The following is a 16,544-nucleotide window of genomic DNA, read 5'->3' as shown; positions in this document are numbered from 1 at the left end:
ATGTTAGCATATCATTATTTTATTAACGTCATCCGCATAGACAGGGTAGGCAACCTAATTACAATCAACCAATTTCGTGTTATTTAGTGGCAGAACTTAATTAAATTAGCTTCCCGCTGTATCCCGCACACAGCAAGGTAGGCACAGGGAACCTAGTGTTAAGACACTCCGCTAAGACCTTGCGCCGAATTCTGAAAGCATTGAATATTAAGTGGCGAAACTCAACACACTGCCTCGACACCAGAGCAAAAAAAATGAAAATATGGAATATATTATTGTCTCGGTTTTAGATGCTACCTGCGCCATAACTGGTCTCATATTATTATAATATACTATACTATACAATAATATACACTAATGTACGAAACCACAAACATCTGTCAAGCGACGCATCGAGATCAATAGCAATATTCCAATACCTCATCCAGCCGTAACTAATAGGATGTGCTCGTAGAACGAATGGGTTACGTATCCTATTTTTCGTGAATCCAATATATAAATCCCGCAGTCGTTTTGATTGAAGTTTTACTTTAATAATTTTGGGATTTATATATATGTAGTTTGTTTTTATTGTATTGTATTGTATTGTGTTGTTTTGATAGCTTTTTTAACCGATCGCATCGGGAGGATATCGTTTTTTTGTTGTAAAAAGACCATTTCAGTATTATAATTCCAAAAGAATCCAGGTTGGCCGATGCAAAGGACATCTCATGAAGTGGTGGTGCCCACAAACAATGGCACAATTACTCTCCTGCCAAAAATGTTCCCTTTTGATATGACGATTTGATTAAGGCAACAGATACCGCAGTCAACGTGGCTAAATACTGGCAAAATATGATCTTAATTTTCCAAGCATTGATACGAAGAAGAATACTCTAAAAATTTCAAAAATAAAGTTAATAGTGATAATTTAAGATGAACTCCTGTTTTAAAAGCCATGGGGAAGTTGTGAATTATATAGCTTACGCTTACGTGAGACATTTCTCGTTTTAACTACTACTGAATTTGTTCTCACACAGAACAGACATTCTCTACCAAAATAAAGTTGTAAATAAGTAAATGTAGTAAGTACTAAATGTAGTGTTAAAATTCGTACCTTAAAGTTTATCTAGACATACCCAAATGTCTTTCAAATGTTGAACTGTGTAGTCATAATAGTTCTAGACTTAAGTGGTTATGATATACACACAGACAGATAGACAGATAGATAGACATGTCAAACTTATATGGATTCCATGTTTTCCATTTGGGTGCCGAACCCTAAAAACGTTTACATTTCAATTATAAGTAAGTCGCATTAGAAATGAACTTGCAACCACCACTCCTGACCTTGGAACTATATCATAACAAACAACATATAAATAACTTAATATATATAACATAAGCTATACTTGTTTAGTCTTTTGATGTAGCAAAAGTCCTTGGCAACCACTAGGCATTAGCCGACCTGTATGATTACACCGACGTGATTGGTAAGGTATTGAAAATATGATTTTTTTGCATCTTCACTTGTTTCCCTAAATGTAACGTAGAGGGAACCTAGTTTTTAGAACTTTTTTCCTCAATTTGTGTGCACCAATTCTGAAGATATTTTATGTTGAGTAAGAAGAATTGAAAAGAAGTCATGCCATCGAGTGGAACTCCAACTCACTACTACCAAATTTACAGACACTATCAGTCTGGGCCACAAGGGTCTCTGAAAATGTCATTTTTGGCACAGTATTTTATTGTAAACTCGACGGTTGTGGATTCGATTTCCACTCAGAGGATTGTCTACATTTCAACGCTCTGGTAAGAAGACAAAGAACAGCGTTCGGTTACGCCATGTGACACCTAATGTATCGACAATGCTGTGAATAGTGGAAAATAGAATATCTTTACCCAGGTTCCCTCTGTCTACCTCGCTATGCAGTAAAAAAGTTGAAATACAGAAATCATAGCATTTTCTTCTTCCGCAATATACCAACAATTTTTCCGTATTTTAGTAAATCTCACCCCAACAAAAAGATTAGCTACGTGTTTGTATAGAAACAACCGGGTAATTTGCGGGCGAGAACGGGAAAGACTTTCTTTTTATATTTGAGAATAATGTATGGCGTCAAATTGCCGCCTAATCTACTGTACGTTGAAAAAAGAAATAAAGGAAAACCGATTCGAAATTGATTCCTTTTGTTCATTATTAACCCTCTACTAGGAAATAGAGGGATGTTATAACTCTCATATGATAATACGTGTGATTTGGGATGTGTGTGTGTTTGTGTGTATTAATATGTCTGGTTGTAGCATCGTAGCTCCGTAACGGACGAACCGATTTCGATTTAATTATTTTTACTCTAGCAAGATTATTTTTTAGCTTTCTTCTAGCTACAATTCGATTTAAGTATGCGACCGAGTCACGTAACCTAACACCGACCACATACTATAGACAGAAAAAATGGAGAAAAAAAAACAAAGAAAAGAGAGTCTAGTCTATCAAGATTAAGTTTTATATAAGCTACAACTTAATTTAAGTCTGTGACAGGGTTAAGTAGCAACTAACGTAACCTAACACCGAAGACATACTATAGACAGAAAAAATGGAGAAAAAAAACATAGAAAAGAGAGTCTAGTCTATCAAGATTAAGTTTTATATAAGCTTCAACTCGATTTAAGTCTGCGGCCGGGTTAAATTGCAACTAAATTAATTGCGTTCACCATTTGATTAGATAGTAATGCAATAAGGGGGGATCGGAGCGCTGCCTGGAAAATTCATATAATATTCTAACTTCACTTTTACTTTGAAATGAGAAAAGAATAATGAAAATTTCATTAGAACAGTACTGGAGTATTATGTAAGGAATGTTATGTTTAAGTTACAAGTAAAATTTAGTTGGGGTGGTTTTTTCTTGCTAAATGGGGGCCCCCTTAAATATTTAATTTATTAGATTTTTATAGCTTGCTAAATATCATGGCTCATGAGATACAGCCTGGTGACAGACGGACGGACAGACTGGGAAATCTTAATAAGGTCCCATTTCAATCTTTGAATACGGAACCCTAAAAACCTAGTGTCAATACACCAGTTGTTATAGGGGAAAACAATTATTGTTTTCATTTGTTAACTAGGGTATTTAAATTCTCCTGTAAAACTATTAAAAATACAATAAATATATAGAAAATTTAAAAACCCTAATACAAAAATATTAGCAACGGCACAATATAACACATTTTCATTTTATTATTTATTAACCCTTTGTAGTTTTCGTCATATACAAAAATGAGAACACCTACTTGTCACTTTAACGTGAAGAAACGATCTTTCCACGTCATGTTAGTTGATTGGATATAAGATATTTAAACTTATATTTATTTTATATTTAGATCCTATTTTATGTTTTAGGTTTGAGGTAAATTTTCCTTTTGTTTAAATAAATATTCAATTTTCATACAATTAAACTGATGCCTGTCGTGGCCAGGTAGTGCGTTCGACTTCCACTCGAGTAAATGAAATTAAATATTTTTATTTCTTCGCTCTGGTAACGAGGCAAAGAGGGTTGTTGCAGTTCCTCAAGAATTCGGCGGAGAGTGGGAATGAGAAGTGTCATATTGGAGAACAGAGTATCTTCACACTAAGTTCCAAGGTTCCCTGTACCTATCATGCTGTATACGGAATATACCGTACAATGTAAAGCTAAAAAATCTACACGACTTTTATTTTTTAAAAAAAAATATCATCATCACGCTTTACCTATATTAAATTCGGGCGGAAAACGAGGTGTTTGGTCACTAGGTCATTAGGTCCTCTCTCGATACTCTCCTGTATTTTTTTGGAAAATGGATATTAATTTTTTTCCTAAGTAATTTGGAGATATTTGCATCAATTGAAATAATTTTAAATTACTCTCATTTATTTATTTGCATAACAAAACTATTATTCTAGCAACATCTATTCCCATATTCCCATAGGTTCATTTTCGCTGCTAACTAATTATGTCTCTCCAGCGTTCCACTAGACCTCTATCAAACTGTCAAACATTTAACAGAGACTGATTCCAGTCATTTATTACAAATAATCACAGCCATAACGAAGATAATCGACGTTGGGGCCCTCTTTAATTACAGTCATGTTTTTTTTGGTGAAAGATAGTATTATAGCAGGATAGGCAAAGGGAACCTGGGAACCTTGAATTCATACACTCCGTTCCTGTCTCCCACTTTCCGCAGAATTATGGAGGCTTTACACGTTGAGTGGCAAATTCGACGCCAACTTAAATCCTAAACATAATCTTTCCCCCATTTTTATTTTTGTATTAAAATTCGAATTCGCGACAATCGCGTTCTTAAAAACCAAGTTAAACTCAAATAATGTTTCTGAATATTCTACCTTTAGTAGCGTAACACAAATTTCAGGCCAAAAATAGATATCTAAAAATATTCTTGTAATTTATAATCTAAAAATAAAAGTTATTTGAAACATTGCGATGTTTTAGGTTCATTATTTTTACACTTACGAACTCACTACATTTTTATTTACTTTTAAAATGTCAAAAGTTTAAGTTACTGTATTCTTTATTTCCTAGCCATCGTCTTAACAATACTTCCCGAACTTCCCTCTGCCTAGAGTAAGGTAGGCTATATGCAAAAGCCCATATGTTATATGATCAAAGCATTTAAAGAGTTTCCAAAAAGCGCAGGTTCGAATCCCACTAAACCTGTTTTTTCCTAAACATGGAATAACAGCTACAGCTGGATTAAAAGGCTTTTAAATCGGTCCAAAGAACTTAAGGACTAATATATTAACATTAATATTATATTATTTCCATTTCCTTTGAGGTATAACGTTCGTATTGATATAGTGAAATAGTAAACGTTCATCTCAGTAACAGTTTCTATTAAGTGGTTTGTGAAACTCAATTTCCTTGAATGTGTATATGAAAATTGTGTTGAATATTAACAATGTTGGAATAAATGATTTTGTTAAAGACTAGTCGTCGCCCGCAACTTTGTTTGGGTTTTGCTATGTTTTTTTATATTTTAGTTAGGGTAAGTCAAATAAATATAAATACATTTTCTCGATTCGAACACACAACCGTTGCGCTTACAGATACACGCTTGTGCCCGTGAGTCAAGACGACCTCTAATTTTATTATGTAAAATGGAAAATTTTATTATTTCCCGTTTCCGTAGGACTTGCGAAAAACCCTCTTTTAGTAATCCCCAACATTTAAGGCTTTACAATAGGCTAAGTATCTACAATGTACATATACCATATTTCAAATTTCTAATTCCAGTGTTTCTTTCTCCGTCGTTTGTCAGTCACTCAGTAAAGCTGACGTTCACGCTGTATCCCGCACACAGTGTAAGCAGAGGAAACCTAACTTTCACTCTAAACTTTCTAGAGTCTCCATTCCCAATTTTCCGCCTAATACTGAAGGCGTTGCGTGTTGCGTGGCGAAGTCAAATATAGAGAAGAATTCCATAAGAATTCAAATTCATATTCAAAATATTCTTTATTCAAATAAACTTTATAAGCACTTTTGAATCGAGTCGAATGTACATGTCAACAAAAAGCTACCACCGGTTCGGAAGGCAGTTCTGCTGAGAAGAGCCGGCAAGAAACTCAACAGTTGCTCTTTTCAAAGTCATTGGCATATTTTACTATTACATTAGTTGGCAGCTATCCTGCCTGACATTCAATAGACATTAATTCCATACATCTTTATCCTCTAAATATTCTTGAACAGTGTAATAAGCTTTACTTGTTACAATTTTTTTACAGATATTTTAAATTTTGGTAGTGGCAAATTAAGAATACACTACAATTACATATAATAAGGTCATTGCTGTCTGTAACAATGGCATTGTATACTTAACATGTGGTATAATTACAAGTACGAATGGGGCAAGAATTTTTTTTAAGATTTTAGGATCAAAAAAAAGGTTTTACGATGTTTTGATCTTAAGATCAAAGTTTAGCAAAGTAAACTGAGGGTGAATTAAACTACGTCATTGGGAAGCTAAAAAAGTTATAAGAATATTAAATTATCATTTGTTTGGTATCCACTTAGCGAAGGCGTTACGGTTTTCCACTCAATTTATGTTAAAGAAAAATCCCACGTAAGATCAAAGATTAAAATAAATATCTTATAATAGAAAAAGAAATGAAATGAAATAAATTAAACCACTTTACAAATGAAGTGGTTTTTTAAATAAATATTAATGTAATTTAACTATTTTCATATAATCCTTTTTTCTTGATCCCGCGTTTTTGAGCTTTTGCGTACTTAAAAATTACAGACGAATATTACAATTCCTTTGTCGGTGCTATATAAGGTACGGATCATGTGTTCTTCTGGTATATGATGGTATGGAACCCCAAAAAAGGAGAAGAAAGAAAAAGAAATTAATTAATAAAATATATAAAAAAAAACTATATAATCTATATATATAAAATCGAAAAGTCACTCACTCATCACGAAATCTCAGCAACTACATGTGCTAGGAATCTCAAATTTTGTATAGGAGTTACTTATAGGACGTAGGTGCTCGCTAAGACGGGAATTTGCAATATTCGACTCCTAAGGTTTTTGGGGTTGAAAGTTTGTATGAAACTTCGTTACTACAAATGCTAGGAGTCTCAAATTTTGCATAGACGTCACTAGGACGTAGTCATGGAGACAGAAATTGATAATAACATAGTTCACGCGGGTGAAACCGCGAGCGGGCCGCTAGTGTCAGATAAAATTCATCTAACAGAACAACATCAAATTGTAAACACGATAGCTGTTGATTCGCACTCGGGGGAATGAACTAATGGGCTATTGTCATTTCTCCGCTTTGACAGGGCAAAAGTACGGACTTGAGTTCCACTACTCAATATGTATATTGAAATCGAAGTATATGATATCTAAGATATATCTGCCTATCCCCACCCCCCCCCCCTATCCCCCTATCCCTTATAGCAATTTTCCATTGCAAAGTTGAAGAGTTCCAAATCTTGTTAACATACGTATATGATAATTGCTGATGGAAAGCCTTAAAATATAATTATACTTTAATATTTTAAAAGGCGCGCTTCTACACGCGTTAATTTGAAATTCAGTATTCGTTTTATGTTACCTAAAATTATGAATATCGTCAATATACCTAACCAATTACTATATTAGGCCGTCATGGTGCATGGGTTTATGGGGTGATTGTAACGCGACAGTTGTGGGTTCGATCCCCAATGGAGGGAATGAATTATTATTTAATTATGTTTTCATTTCTTTACCCTAGCACCAAGGCAAGACCCTTGCGTTGAACCTCGCCACTGAACCCACAAAGCTTCGAAAAATTCGATGAAAAGTGGAGAACGGAGTGTTTTAACACTAGGTTCCCTCATAGTCTTCCGTTAAGTACATTTTATTGTACCTACAGGCGTTCAATCCGATAAAATTGATAAAGCCCGCTACGGTTTCGCTGCTATAATCTACTTAACTTGAACCAAGATTAAAACGACAAATTACATTATCGTTGCCTTGGATGATATTGCGAGACACTTTTATTTAAATATTACAAGTGATTTAGTGTTTGTTCGTGTTTTGTTCTTTATAATTTTAGATTATTTCGAGAGTCTATCGTAACGTAGTGGTGGAAGCGTGTGACTGTAAATGGAATGGCTGTGCGGTCGATTCCCACTCGAGGAAATTAATCATTCATTAATATTTCCATTTCTTCGCTGTAGTAATAATTATAACGCGGTTTAAGTTATACCACTCAACACGCAATGCCCCGAAATTACGGCGGAGAGTGGGCAACAGAGTGTCTTGGCACTAGGTTCTCCCTACTTAAGTGTTAATTTTTTTTCAGGCTACAATATAATTATAAATTGGACTACCACAATTTATTATGTTAGTTAGGTATACAATTTTTGTGTATTCTATACTTAGGCCAGTAAAGGAGAGAGAAGGCACAGCATCCAACTTTCCGTCCATTTTAAAATATTTTTTGTGATTATTAAGAAAATTAAATGACACTTTACGCCCCAGTTCGATTAATAAGGCAGATCAGAAAAAACTTACATTTGAAATACAAACTCCCCAGAAATAGATTTGAACGCACTACCCTATAAGAAAACTCACTTGATTCCCGCATATAGCTACTGAAAGATCAGAAAGAAATTCCATCACAAAATCCATAAACATATATATAAATAAAATAAATAACGTTTATTCCAATACAAAACGGCTGTAACAATAATCGAAGAGCTCCACAAGGCCATACGTAAAAAGTTGTATAATACCGCCGTAGAGGATTGCCTCAGGATATACGATTACGACTAAATATATACTTCTGGGGACTGTTATCTTTAAACGGAGGTTCCTTTGAAATAAAACATTATTTTCCTAAAATGTTTGAGCGTATAAAAATATTGGTTATTTCAGGTGTGGTTTTAGGCCTAACCATTTTGCATAGTATGTTAAACTAAAAACTATTTCAGTAACTATTATAAGTGAAGTCAGGATTTCTTTGCCTTAAAATTATACTTTAATACATAGAATAAAAGGATGGGAGGTATAGCATGTGACTGTTAATATTATAATTGTGGGTTCAATTCTCACTTAGGGGAAAATTATATTTGATACTAGCGATCCGCTCGCGGCTTCGCCCCCTTGAATTACACGATTGTTTATTTGGTAATCTGAATTATTTTCGTATTCTGAAAAATTAAGGTTTAGCTTATTCAATAAAACTAATTTTGCAGCAATATTGTCGAATATATAACTACTATACTCGTATAATATTGATATTATTTTTTATTGAACCTATTTAAATAAAATAAACACTAAATATTAAAATAAAATTTACCAAAATATATTCTATTTTGAAAACCGGACCAAATCGGTTAAGCCATTTCTCATGTTAGCGTGTCGTGCACTCATATTGTTTTTGGATTCTAATACACTAGATAGATAAGTACCACTAATAATAGGTTTTTCCTATAAATTATATCCAATTTACTGACAGCTACATCTAGCTCATAAATGCTGCCTACCTTGCAGGATGGAGGAAAAAGAGTAAAAAATATAAATTATAGAACATCTTAGAGTTAAACAAAACCAAAAAATGTTTTAGCACACACGGACTGAAATAACCTTAAAACATTACCAATACGTTTCTGTAAAAGATACTTGGGACAAAATTTACAACACAAACACTGTTAAACACTATTTACGAGGCAACGACGTGTTTATTTGTCTTCACCCAAATTTCTCCTGTTAATCATTTTTATCAGCAAATTTGGCGCCTGTAGACGTTTACAGCTAAACACAAAAATCGTAAAAAAAATGAATTATTATAAATATCAAATTTAAAAAAAACTTACTACCGTCTAACATCATGCAGTATGGGTAGTGGGATGTTAGTGTATTAAAATTCTTTTCTGATCAAAGAGAGAAAGACTTGTAAAACTTTCGCCAAAACGCAATCCTGGTTCAGTTGATATTTTTGTTTCACTGGCAATAGCTGCTTTAAAGAGCTTTATTGAACTGGTGACCATCGTTTCAAGGAGACGATCTTATAGCAGTGCCTGAAATTTGTGATCCAAGTATACATTTAATGCGTACTAAGCCTCGTTTCAACCGTTTAAGCTCCTTCGTCCATTTAATGAAGCCTTAAAACATAAACATAATATTAGGTCATATTAAGTAGGGAGAGGGAACATAGAGTTAGGACACTTTCGTTTCCAAACTCTCCTTCGAATTCTGGAGGCATTGATCGTTGAGTGGCGGAACTCAACACCGCACTTTGCCTCGTAATTAGAAAAGCAGCGATTTTAGGGTGGCTATTTAAAACAAAACAGCGCAACCTAACCCACTTTGACTAGGTCATAGCATCAATATTTAAATTTTTAATATTCCACAGATTAAACATAAAATAATTTGTGTACGAAAAACCGACTTTTTTTATACAAAACCCAGTTTATTAAGAAAAACTAAAATTTATGTTTGTGTAAAAGTCATGATTGTATGAATTATTAGAATTTTAATAAATGAACATGATGTGGCTGCCCTACTTTCATTATTTTTCCTTCCTATTATATAAAAAGTATCGTATGAGTGTTATTTATAATTCATATAGCAGTGTGAGAAGCCGTCATGGCTCAGTGGCACAGTCTCTGATTGTAAAGGCAATAGTCCCAGGTTCAAAACCCACTTAGGCGCGTGAGTAGTTTTCATTTCCTCTTTATACAACACTAAACGTTTAAACAGAAATGCATCTAGTTGGGAAATGGAGTTTAACACTGTGCCTGGATCACTCTGCCTATCCCGCCACATGCGGGATACTGCGTGAAACTAAAAAAAGTAACATTAATACAGCGCTAATGACGTCGTTAGTAAAGGATGAAGGTGACAACGCTTTAAGTTCTACCACATAATTACTTTGTGGGTAGTTAATTAAATTCTTACTTTGCTTACATATATATTTCTCGTGTGTTGAAAAATGTATTAATAAAATATAATTAGATATAAATTAAAAGATTTTTAGGACATTGTAAATGAAGTTTCCGCTCTTTTTAAGCGATTTCTGCAAAAGAAGGGGATTCTCAATTCGACTGCATTTTTTTTATTTTTATTATCTCACAATTTTCGAGTGGATGGACCGATTTTGATGATTAATTTTTTATTTGAAAGCTGGTGCGGTCTGTGTGGTCCCTGGTAACTTAGTCCATTTCTGACAAACTGTCCATTTCTGATGAATAACTCTATATCACTCCAATCGATTTCGATTATTCTTTTTTAATTTGAAAAGAGTACACTTCGAGGATAGTTGGATGAAAGTTTGATTAAGTTCTTATTATTAGATCCGGTTGAAAATGAAGAAGTCAATTTTTTAAACTTTTTCTCATTTTGATTTAATTTGGTCCAGTTCTAATAATCCTATCCTTGAGAAAATCGTATAAGTCTTAAATTTACTGTTTGAAGTCGATAGAATTTTATACAAGCTGGTATTTAGTTTCACTTTTCCCGAGAGAATGAGGAATTGAAAATAACCATTCCCCTGTGGAGGAATCGAGCCTACAACCATCCCGATACATTTCCAGTTTCAATAATAATGCAACCAGTTACGCGTAAATGGTGCCATTAAAACAGCCTCAATACAATTTGTAAAAATTTACAGTAATAATAAAACATACTCAAGTTTGTCAATTTGAAAAAGTAGTACATTTTCCATTATCCTATATTCACGAAATTTATACGGAACCTTCGGTGGGTAAATGCGACATCGCACTTGCCCCGTTTTTTTATATCGTAAAATCACCTAAATACTAAACCATATACGATAGATTACAAAGGCAATCAAGTTAAACGTCTGGTTAGAATCTGTTAGTTTTAGTTTTTAATTTGATTGCGTTTCTTCGTAACTGTGGCGGAACAGTTCTTTGTGTTCTTTGTTATTCATTACAAATAGATTTATAGAACTATGCGCATCTATAGAACAACGTCGTGATGCAGTGGTAAAGGGGGTATAATGAATGGTTCTCAGCTTTAAAGATGCGACTTCAAATTTATTAAAATTATTGAATACTACAATAAACAATTAATTATATATAACTTTTTTTTATTTTGGATGTGGGTTCGATTACCATTCGAGGCAAAGCACGGCGTAACAACACGCCTCGAATTCGGCTGAAAGTGGAAAGCGGATGTGTCTTAATGGGAACTGATTGCCTTAACACTATGTTCCCAGATTCCGTCTGTCTATCTATGTAAAGAATGCTATATGAAACAGCATGAATCTAAGAAAAATATGTACTTTGAGGACTCCAAGCATGAAGAAAAGATTTTCCAAATTTCCTATGGAACCAGTTATAGTTTTCAATTTATTGTCCACACAAACGAAATTGCATGCTAAAACTAGTCTACCAACGAATATACCATACAATCTAAAATACACGAACAACACAGGTGGTAAATTTCACTAGTAAAATAACTTCGCATCATTGTTTTTTATTTGGCAGCTATCGATCGATGGTTTCCATTTCCAATGGTTCAGCGTTCACAATACCCTTTAGTTTAGATACCTTTGAACTGACATATCTATGTATGTAATTGATGTTTTAGAAATTAAACCTTTCAACAGAATCACTTACTTTATGCGAATATATGCGTTCTCGTATGTAAACGAGCGTTTTGTTTATACATACTGAAAACAAACGTATATCAAAATATTTTGCATTTAGTAATTTGGAATTTGAATATATGTTTAAATAAGTTGTACTTTGTAAAAGCTTTTTTATTTATCGGTTAGTTTAAAGTAACGTTGAGTTTCTCTTATTTAACGTAGAAAAAAGTGGAGAGATTTGTCCCTATGCTTCTAAAGCAGTTCTACCCACAAAGCAGAGTAGACAAACGAAATCTAGTGTTGTGATAGTCTGACTTTCGCCTGATTTTGAAGTATTACGTGTTGAGTGGCTTAAGTTAATGCCGCGCTTTGTCTATGACAACGGGAAAATGGGAATAATTCAGCTTTAGCTTCACGCTGTATCCCGCACAAAGCAGGGTAGGTGGAGGGACCCTAGTGTTAAGACACTCCGTTTCAAACTTTCTGCCGAATTCTGGAGGTATTGCTTGTTTAGTGGCATAACTCAACGCCACATTTTGCCTCGACTCCAGAGCGAAGAAATGGAAATATAAACGTAAATAAATATAATAAGAATAATTATTCAATTTCAAATATATTTATTTAACCACCTACAACCATTTCAAATTTGATTTCAGTAGAGAAAGGAGACAATGTAGGCGATCGATCGATAGTCCACATTTACAGGGACCCTTAGGGAACCTACACTTGAGTCACGATTCACCTCACTAAGAAACGCAATCCAATCCATGAAATGCTAAGTTACTCATAAAAGTTTTCGTAATGAAAATTGAAATACGGCGTTAAAATCCGCCCAAATAACTTTACTTCAGTGAAAAGGAGAAAACGGAAAAATAATTATACTATTTCCTAGCAATTTGAGCCGCATAATAATATATAGAGATATTCCAACCTGTCAAATAGCATCGCAAGCATTATTGGTTCAGCTCCAGTATGTGATCAATGGAATTACTCGACGTATTCAATTTGATGCATCTTACTAACACATATTGAGGTTTCCATGAGGCGGAGAGAAGAGAGAGAGAGAGATAGAGATCGTTACTCGTATATAGATTCTGTTATAGAATTAATGACAGGTTAAAGATGTGGAATGGATAACTTTTCCTATAACTTATGTTAATTGCTTGGATAAAAGATATAAATGTTAATATTTAATTTGTTCTTGCACTTAGAGATATTAGTTATGGCGTAAGATTAGTTTAGTATGTTTATTTTGTTTTAATCTCACGCTGTATTCCCTACATACCAGGGTCGGAGGGAACATAGTGTTATGACACTCCGTTCCCATTAAGACACTTTCGTTCTCCACTGTTCATTCAGGAGGCGTTGTGTGTTAAATGGAGCAACTCAATGTTATGATTTAGGTTGTTACTAAAAAGGGGAAATGAATATATTAAATTAATTAAACGCGACGGTTGTGAGTTCGATATCCACTAGAGAGAATGGATTATTTGCAGAAGTATCTGAATGTATAACGGACTGTATTTTCACTAGAATCTCAGGTTCCCTCAGACTACCTTATAATTAAAACAACACTAACTACATACAAGTCTTAACACACTCCCCCTACAAAAAATAAATAAAAAAAATGAATTGCCAAGTAAATTCACTCTTCACATAATAACACTTACGACCCCTTACTTCGCCTGTTTCATATTAGCTAGTATCAAACACGAACAATTCTGTCATAGACGTGTGCAATCAAAGGGTTATTGTATTTTTTACTTAAAAGCTTCTTGCTTTTGTCTTTTTTGAGGGGCTTTTGTTTGTGCACTTTTAGGTTGCAGGAGCTTATTATTTAGATTTTAATATACCTTTTTTGAATGATATAAATTATAAACAGAATAAAAAAATCGTCTAGATATACTAAATTAATACATCTAATAACACTCGCGAGATCGGTTGACTTGTTTAACAGTTACAAGGGAACAAAAGAACGGACATATATACATAAATATTTGTTATTTTAGTATTTTTATGTGTTATTTTACATTACATGTGGCTATGAGCCTGATTGGAGTGGGTTTGATTCGCACTCGAGAGCACAAATTATTCATTTCTCCGCTCTAGCAAGAGACGTAGAGTCTAACACTAATATCTCGAATTTCGGAGAGAGCAGAATGGAGTGAAAGGATTCACATTGGATTCAAATTTGAAACGATAGTATAAGACAATATAAAAAAATAAAACAAAATGAAAGTTGGTTAAAGCTTAATAAAAAAAGTTCTTCAACGTATATTTAACAATAAGCCTAATTGAGATGATTTTATAGTACTATTTATGAGACTTCCCAACTTTCCGGATGCAGAATGGATTCAATTAAAGTTTAGTATCATACTTTTTTTTTTATTTCCCATTAAGAAGTTGCTATACTTCCTTGAAGTCATCTGCCTGGCTTCTCTTTAAGTACTACATGTTATTATGTACAAACATACATATACCATATTATACAGCATGTTCCTTTACATTATGCCATTGGAACCCGATATTATTTGTATTATAATAACAATTTCTGTTTTATTATTTTATTTTATGACTCTACTCTATTTACGATTTCAACTTACGATCTTATCGACATCTCCGTAACAAAGTTATTTAAAGCATAAATTATAAAAATATAATAAATGATTAATTTGCTCTTAAATGTTATTATTTAAAATAAAAGTTTTTTTTTAAATAATAACATATTGGATTATATATTTTATTAATGTCCATATTTTTTAACTCTTAAATATATTAAAAGTGATATATTAGAAGTGATTATTTAGAAATAGTTCTTAAAAATGTATTGTTCGGAGATGTTGATAATAACTCTTTAAAAAAACAAAATAATTATTAACATTATTAACGTTTATGTACATATTTTATTTATATACATTACAGCCCCAATAAATAAATCATAAAGTATATAATTCATTCATATAAGCCCCCGCAATGAACCAAACCATACCTACCTAATTGCTTCCCCCAAATTCTAATACAAAATTTTCTTTGCAGGAAAGAAACTACGCAAAATCTACGCTTAAACTAAAAAAGGGAAACTGAAGTAAAAAAATAAATATTAAAAAATGTTTAAAACTCAGAAATACCGTAAATATAAGTGAAAAAGTGTATTTTTTTCCGCAAAAAGTGTATAATGAATCGTAACAAGTGTATAAGTGTTTGATGTAACAAGTGTAATGGAATAAGCTGTGATGGGGTGTGGCCAGAGCAAAATAAATCTTTACCCGCGGCGAAATAAAAATGGTGGGAAGGGGAACAGTGCCAAGAAGTCAGGTGAGCTTCAGTTGATAGGGCGATGAATCTATCTTAATGCGGGTTGGCCAATTTTAGATATCCTTTATCTTAATTTTCTGATACTTTCTGATCTATATTGTTGCAGCTTTCTCCGAATTTTATTGTAATATCTATATTACTGCTATATTATTATATTAGATTTTATTTTTGTTTGAAATTTTGTAAAACAGTTCAGTTTCACACACTTTATACTTTAGGCACTATTTGCTTTAAAAGCTTTTTAAAGAATAACATGCTAAGCTTTCTTTTAACTAGCAAGCACTTTATAATCTTTCTTTTTTATATTTTGTATTTTTTTTCTATTTCTTTTACCATATGTTATACGAATAAATAAACATCTTTTATTTTTATTATTTTAAATACAGATTTTATATTATATCTATTGTTATCGAATTATATTTTTATACATTATATTTCTTTGTATTTTTTATATAAAATAAACGACGAAACGTCGCAAGAATTAACTACATTTTACAATTCACTGAAACTCCGTTAATAAAAGTAAAAAACAATACAATGTCTAGTCATAGTGGCCCAATTACAAAGTCTGATTTAAACGAATCGATCGTGGGCTCGATACCCACTCGGAGCATGATAATATTAAAATTATTTCCATTTTCCGGTAGGCATACCGCGGCGTTCAGTTCCGCTTCTTAAAACGCTAAGTATATCTCGAAAATTGGTTCAAACGTATCCTAACACTAAGTGTCGTCTGTCTACTGTGTCTGACCTAGATTTATCTGGAAATTGATATTAAGTTTTACATCAAATGCGGGATATTAACCCTACAATAATAATATTTTTAATATAAAATAAAAAATGTACTAAACAGCACAAACGAAATTTTATATGAATGAAAAAAAAAGAGAAGAAAATGAGGATGCCTATCTATAAAGCAAAGAAAACGGGCCCATCTAAAGTTGTAAACTGACTGACGGAAAGTGGAACAGTGACGGGATAAACGTGAAAAGCTATTTATGAAAAGTTCATTTTTTTAAACTTCTGATAAGCCACTGTGCCAATTTTAGATACTTTTTTTTTGTATTTTTTTTGCTTCACGCTGTATTTCACATACAGCAGACAGAGTAAACGTAGTGTTAATACACTCCGATCCCCAAGTA

At 33.0% G+C, this 16,544-nt stretch overlaps 1 protein-coding gene across 2 annotated transcripts in view; it reads left to right on the top strand.

The window, feature by feature from the left end:
- The window catches only part of tow (target of wingless repressor), a 76,891-nt gene that overhangs the window by 44,702 nt on the left and 15,645 nt on the right, over positions 1-16,544 (top strand). The window contains exon 2 of one of the 2 annotated variants that reach the window (XM_085193043.1): positions 15,124-15,402. The exons of the other annotated variant lie outside the window; for it this stretch is intronic. Coding sequence (XP_085049169.1) covers positions 15,321-15,402 — 82 coding nt within the window. The 5' untranslated portion in view covers positions 15,124-15,320. The remainder of the gene's footprint in view (positions 1-15,123; positions 15,403-16,544) is intronic. 2 annotated transcript variants of the gene reach the window in all.

The sequence above is a fragment of the Heliconius melpomene genome, chromosome 11, assembly GCF_056956725.1.
Source record: "Heliconius melpomene rosina isolate 202511_hmr_F chromosome 11, ASM5695672v1, whole genome shotgun sequence".
Classification (NCBI taxonomy): domain Eukaryota; kingdom Metazoa; phylum Arthropoda; class Insecta; order Lepidoptera; family Nymphalidae; genus Heliconius; species Heliconius melpomene.
This window is presented reverse-complemented; position numbering and strand designations above follow the sequence as displayed.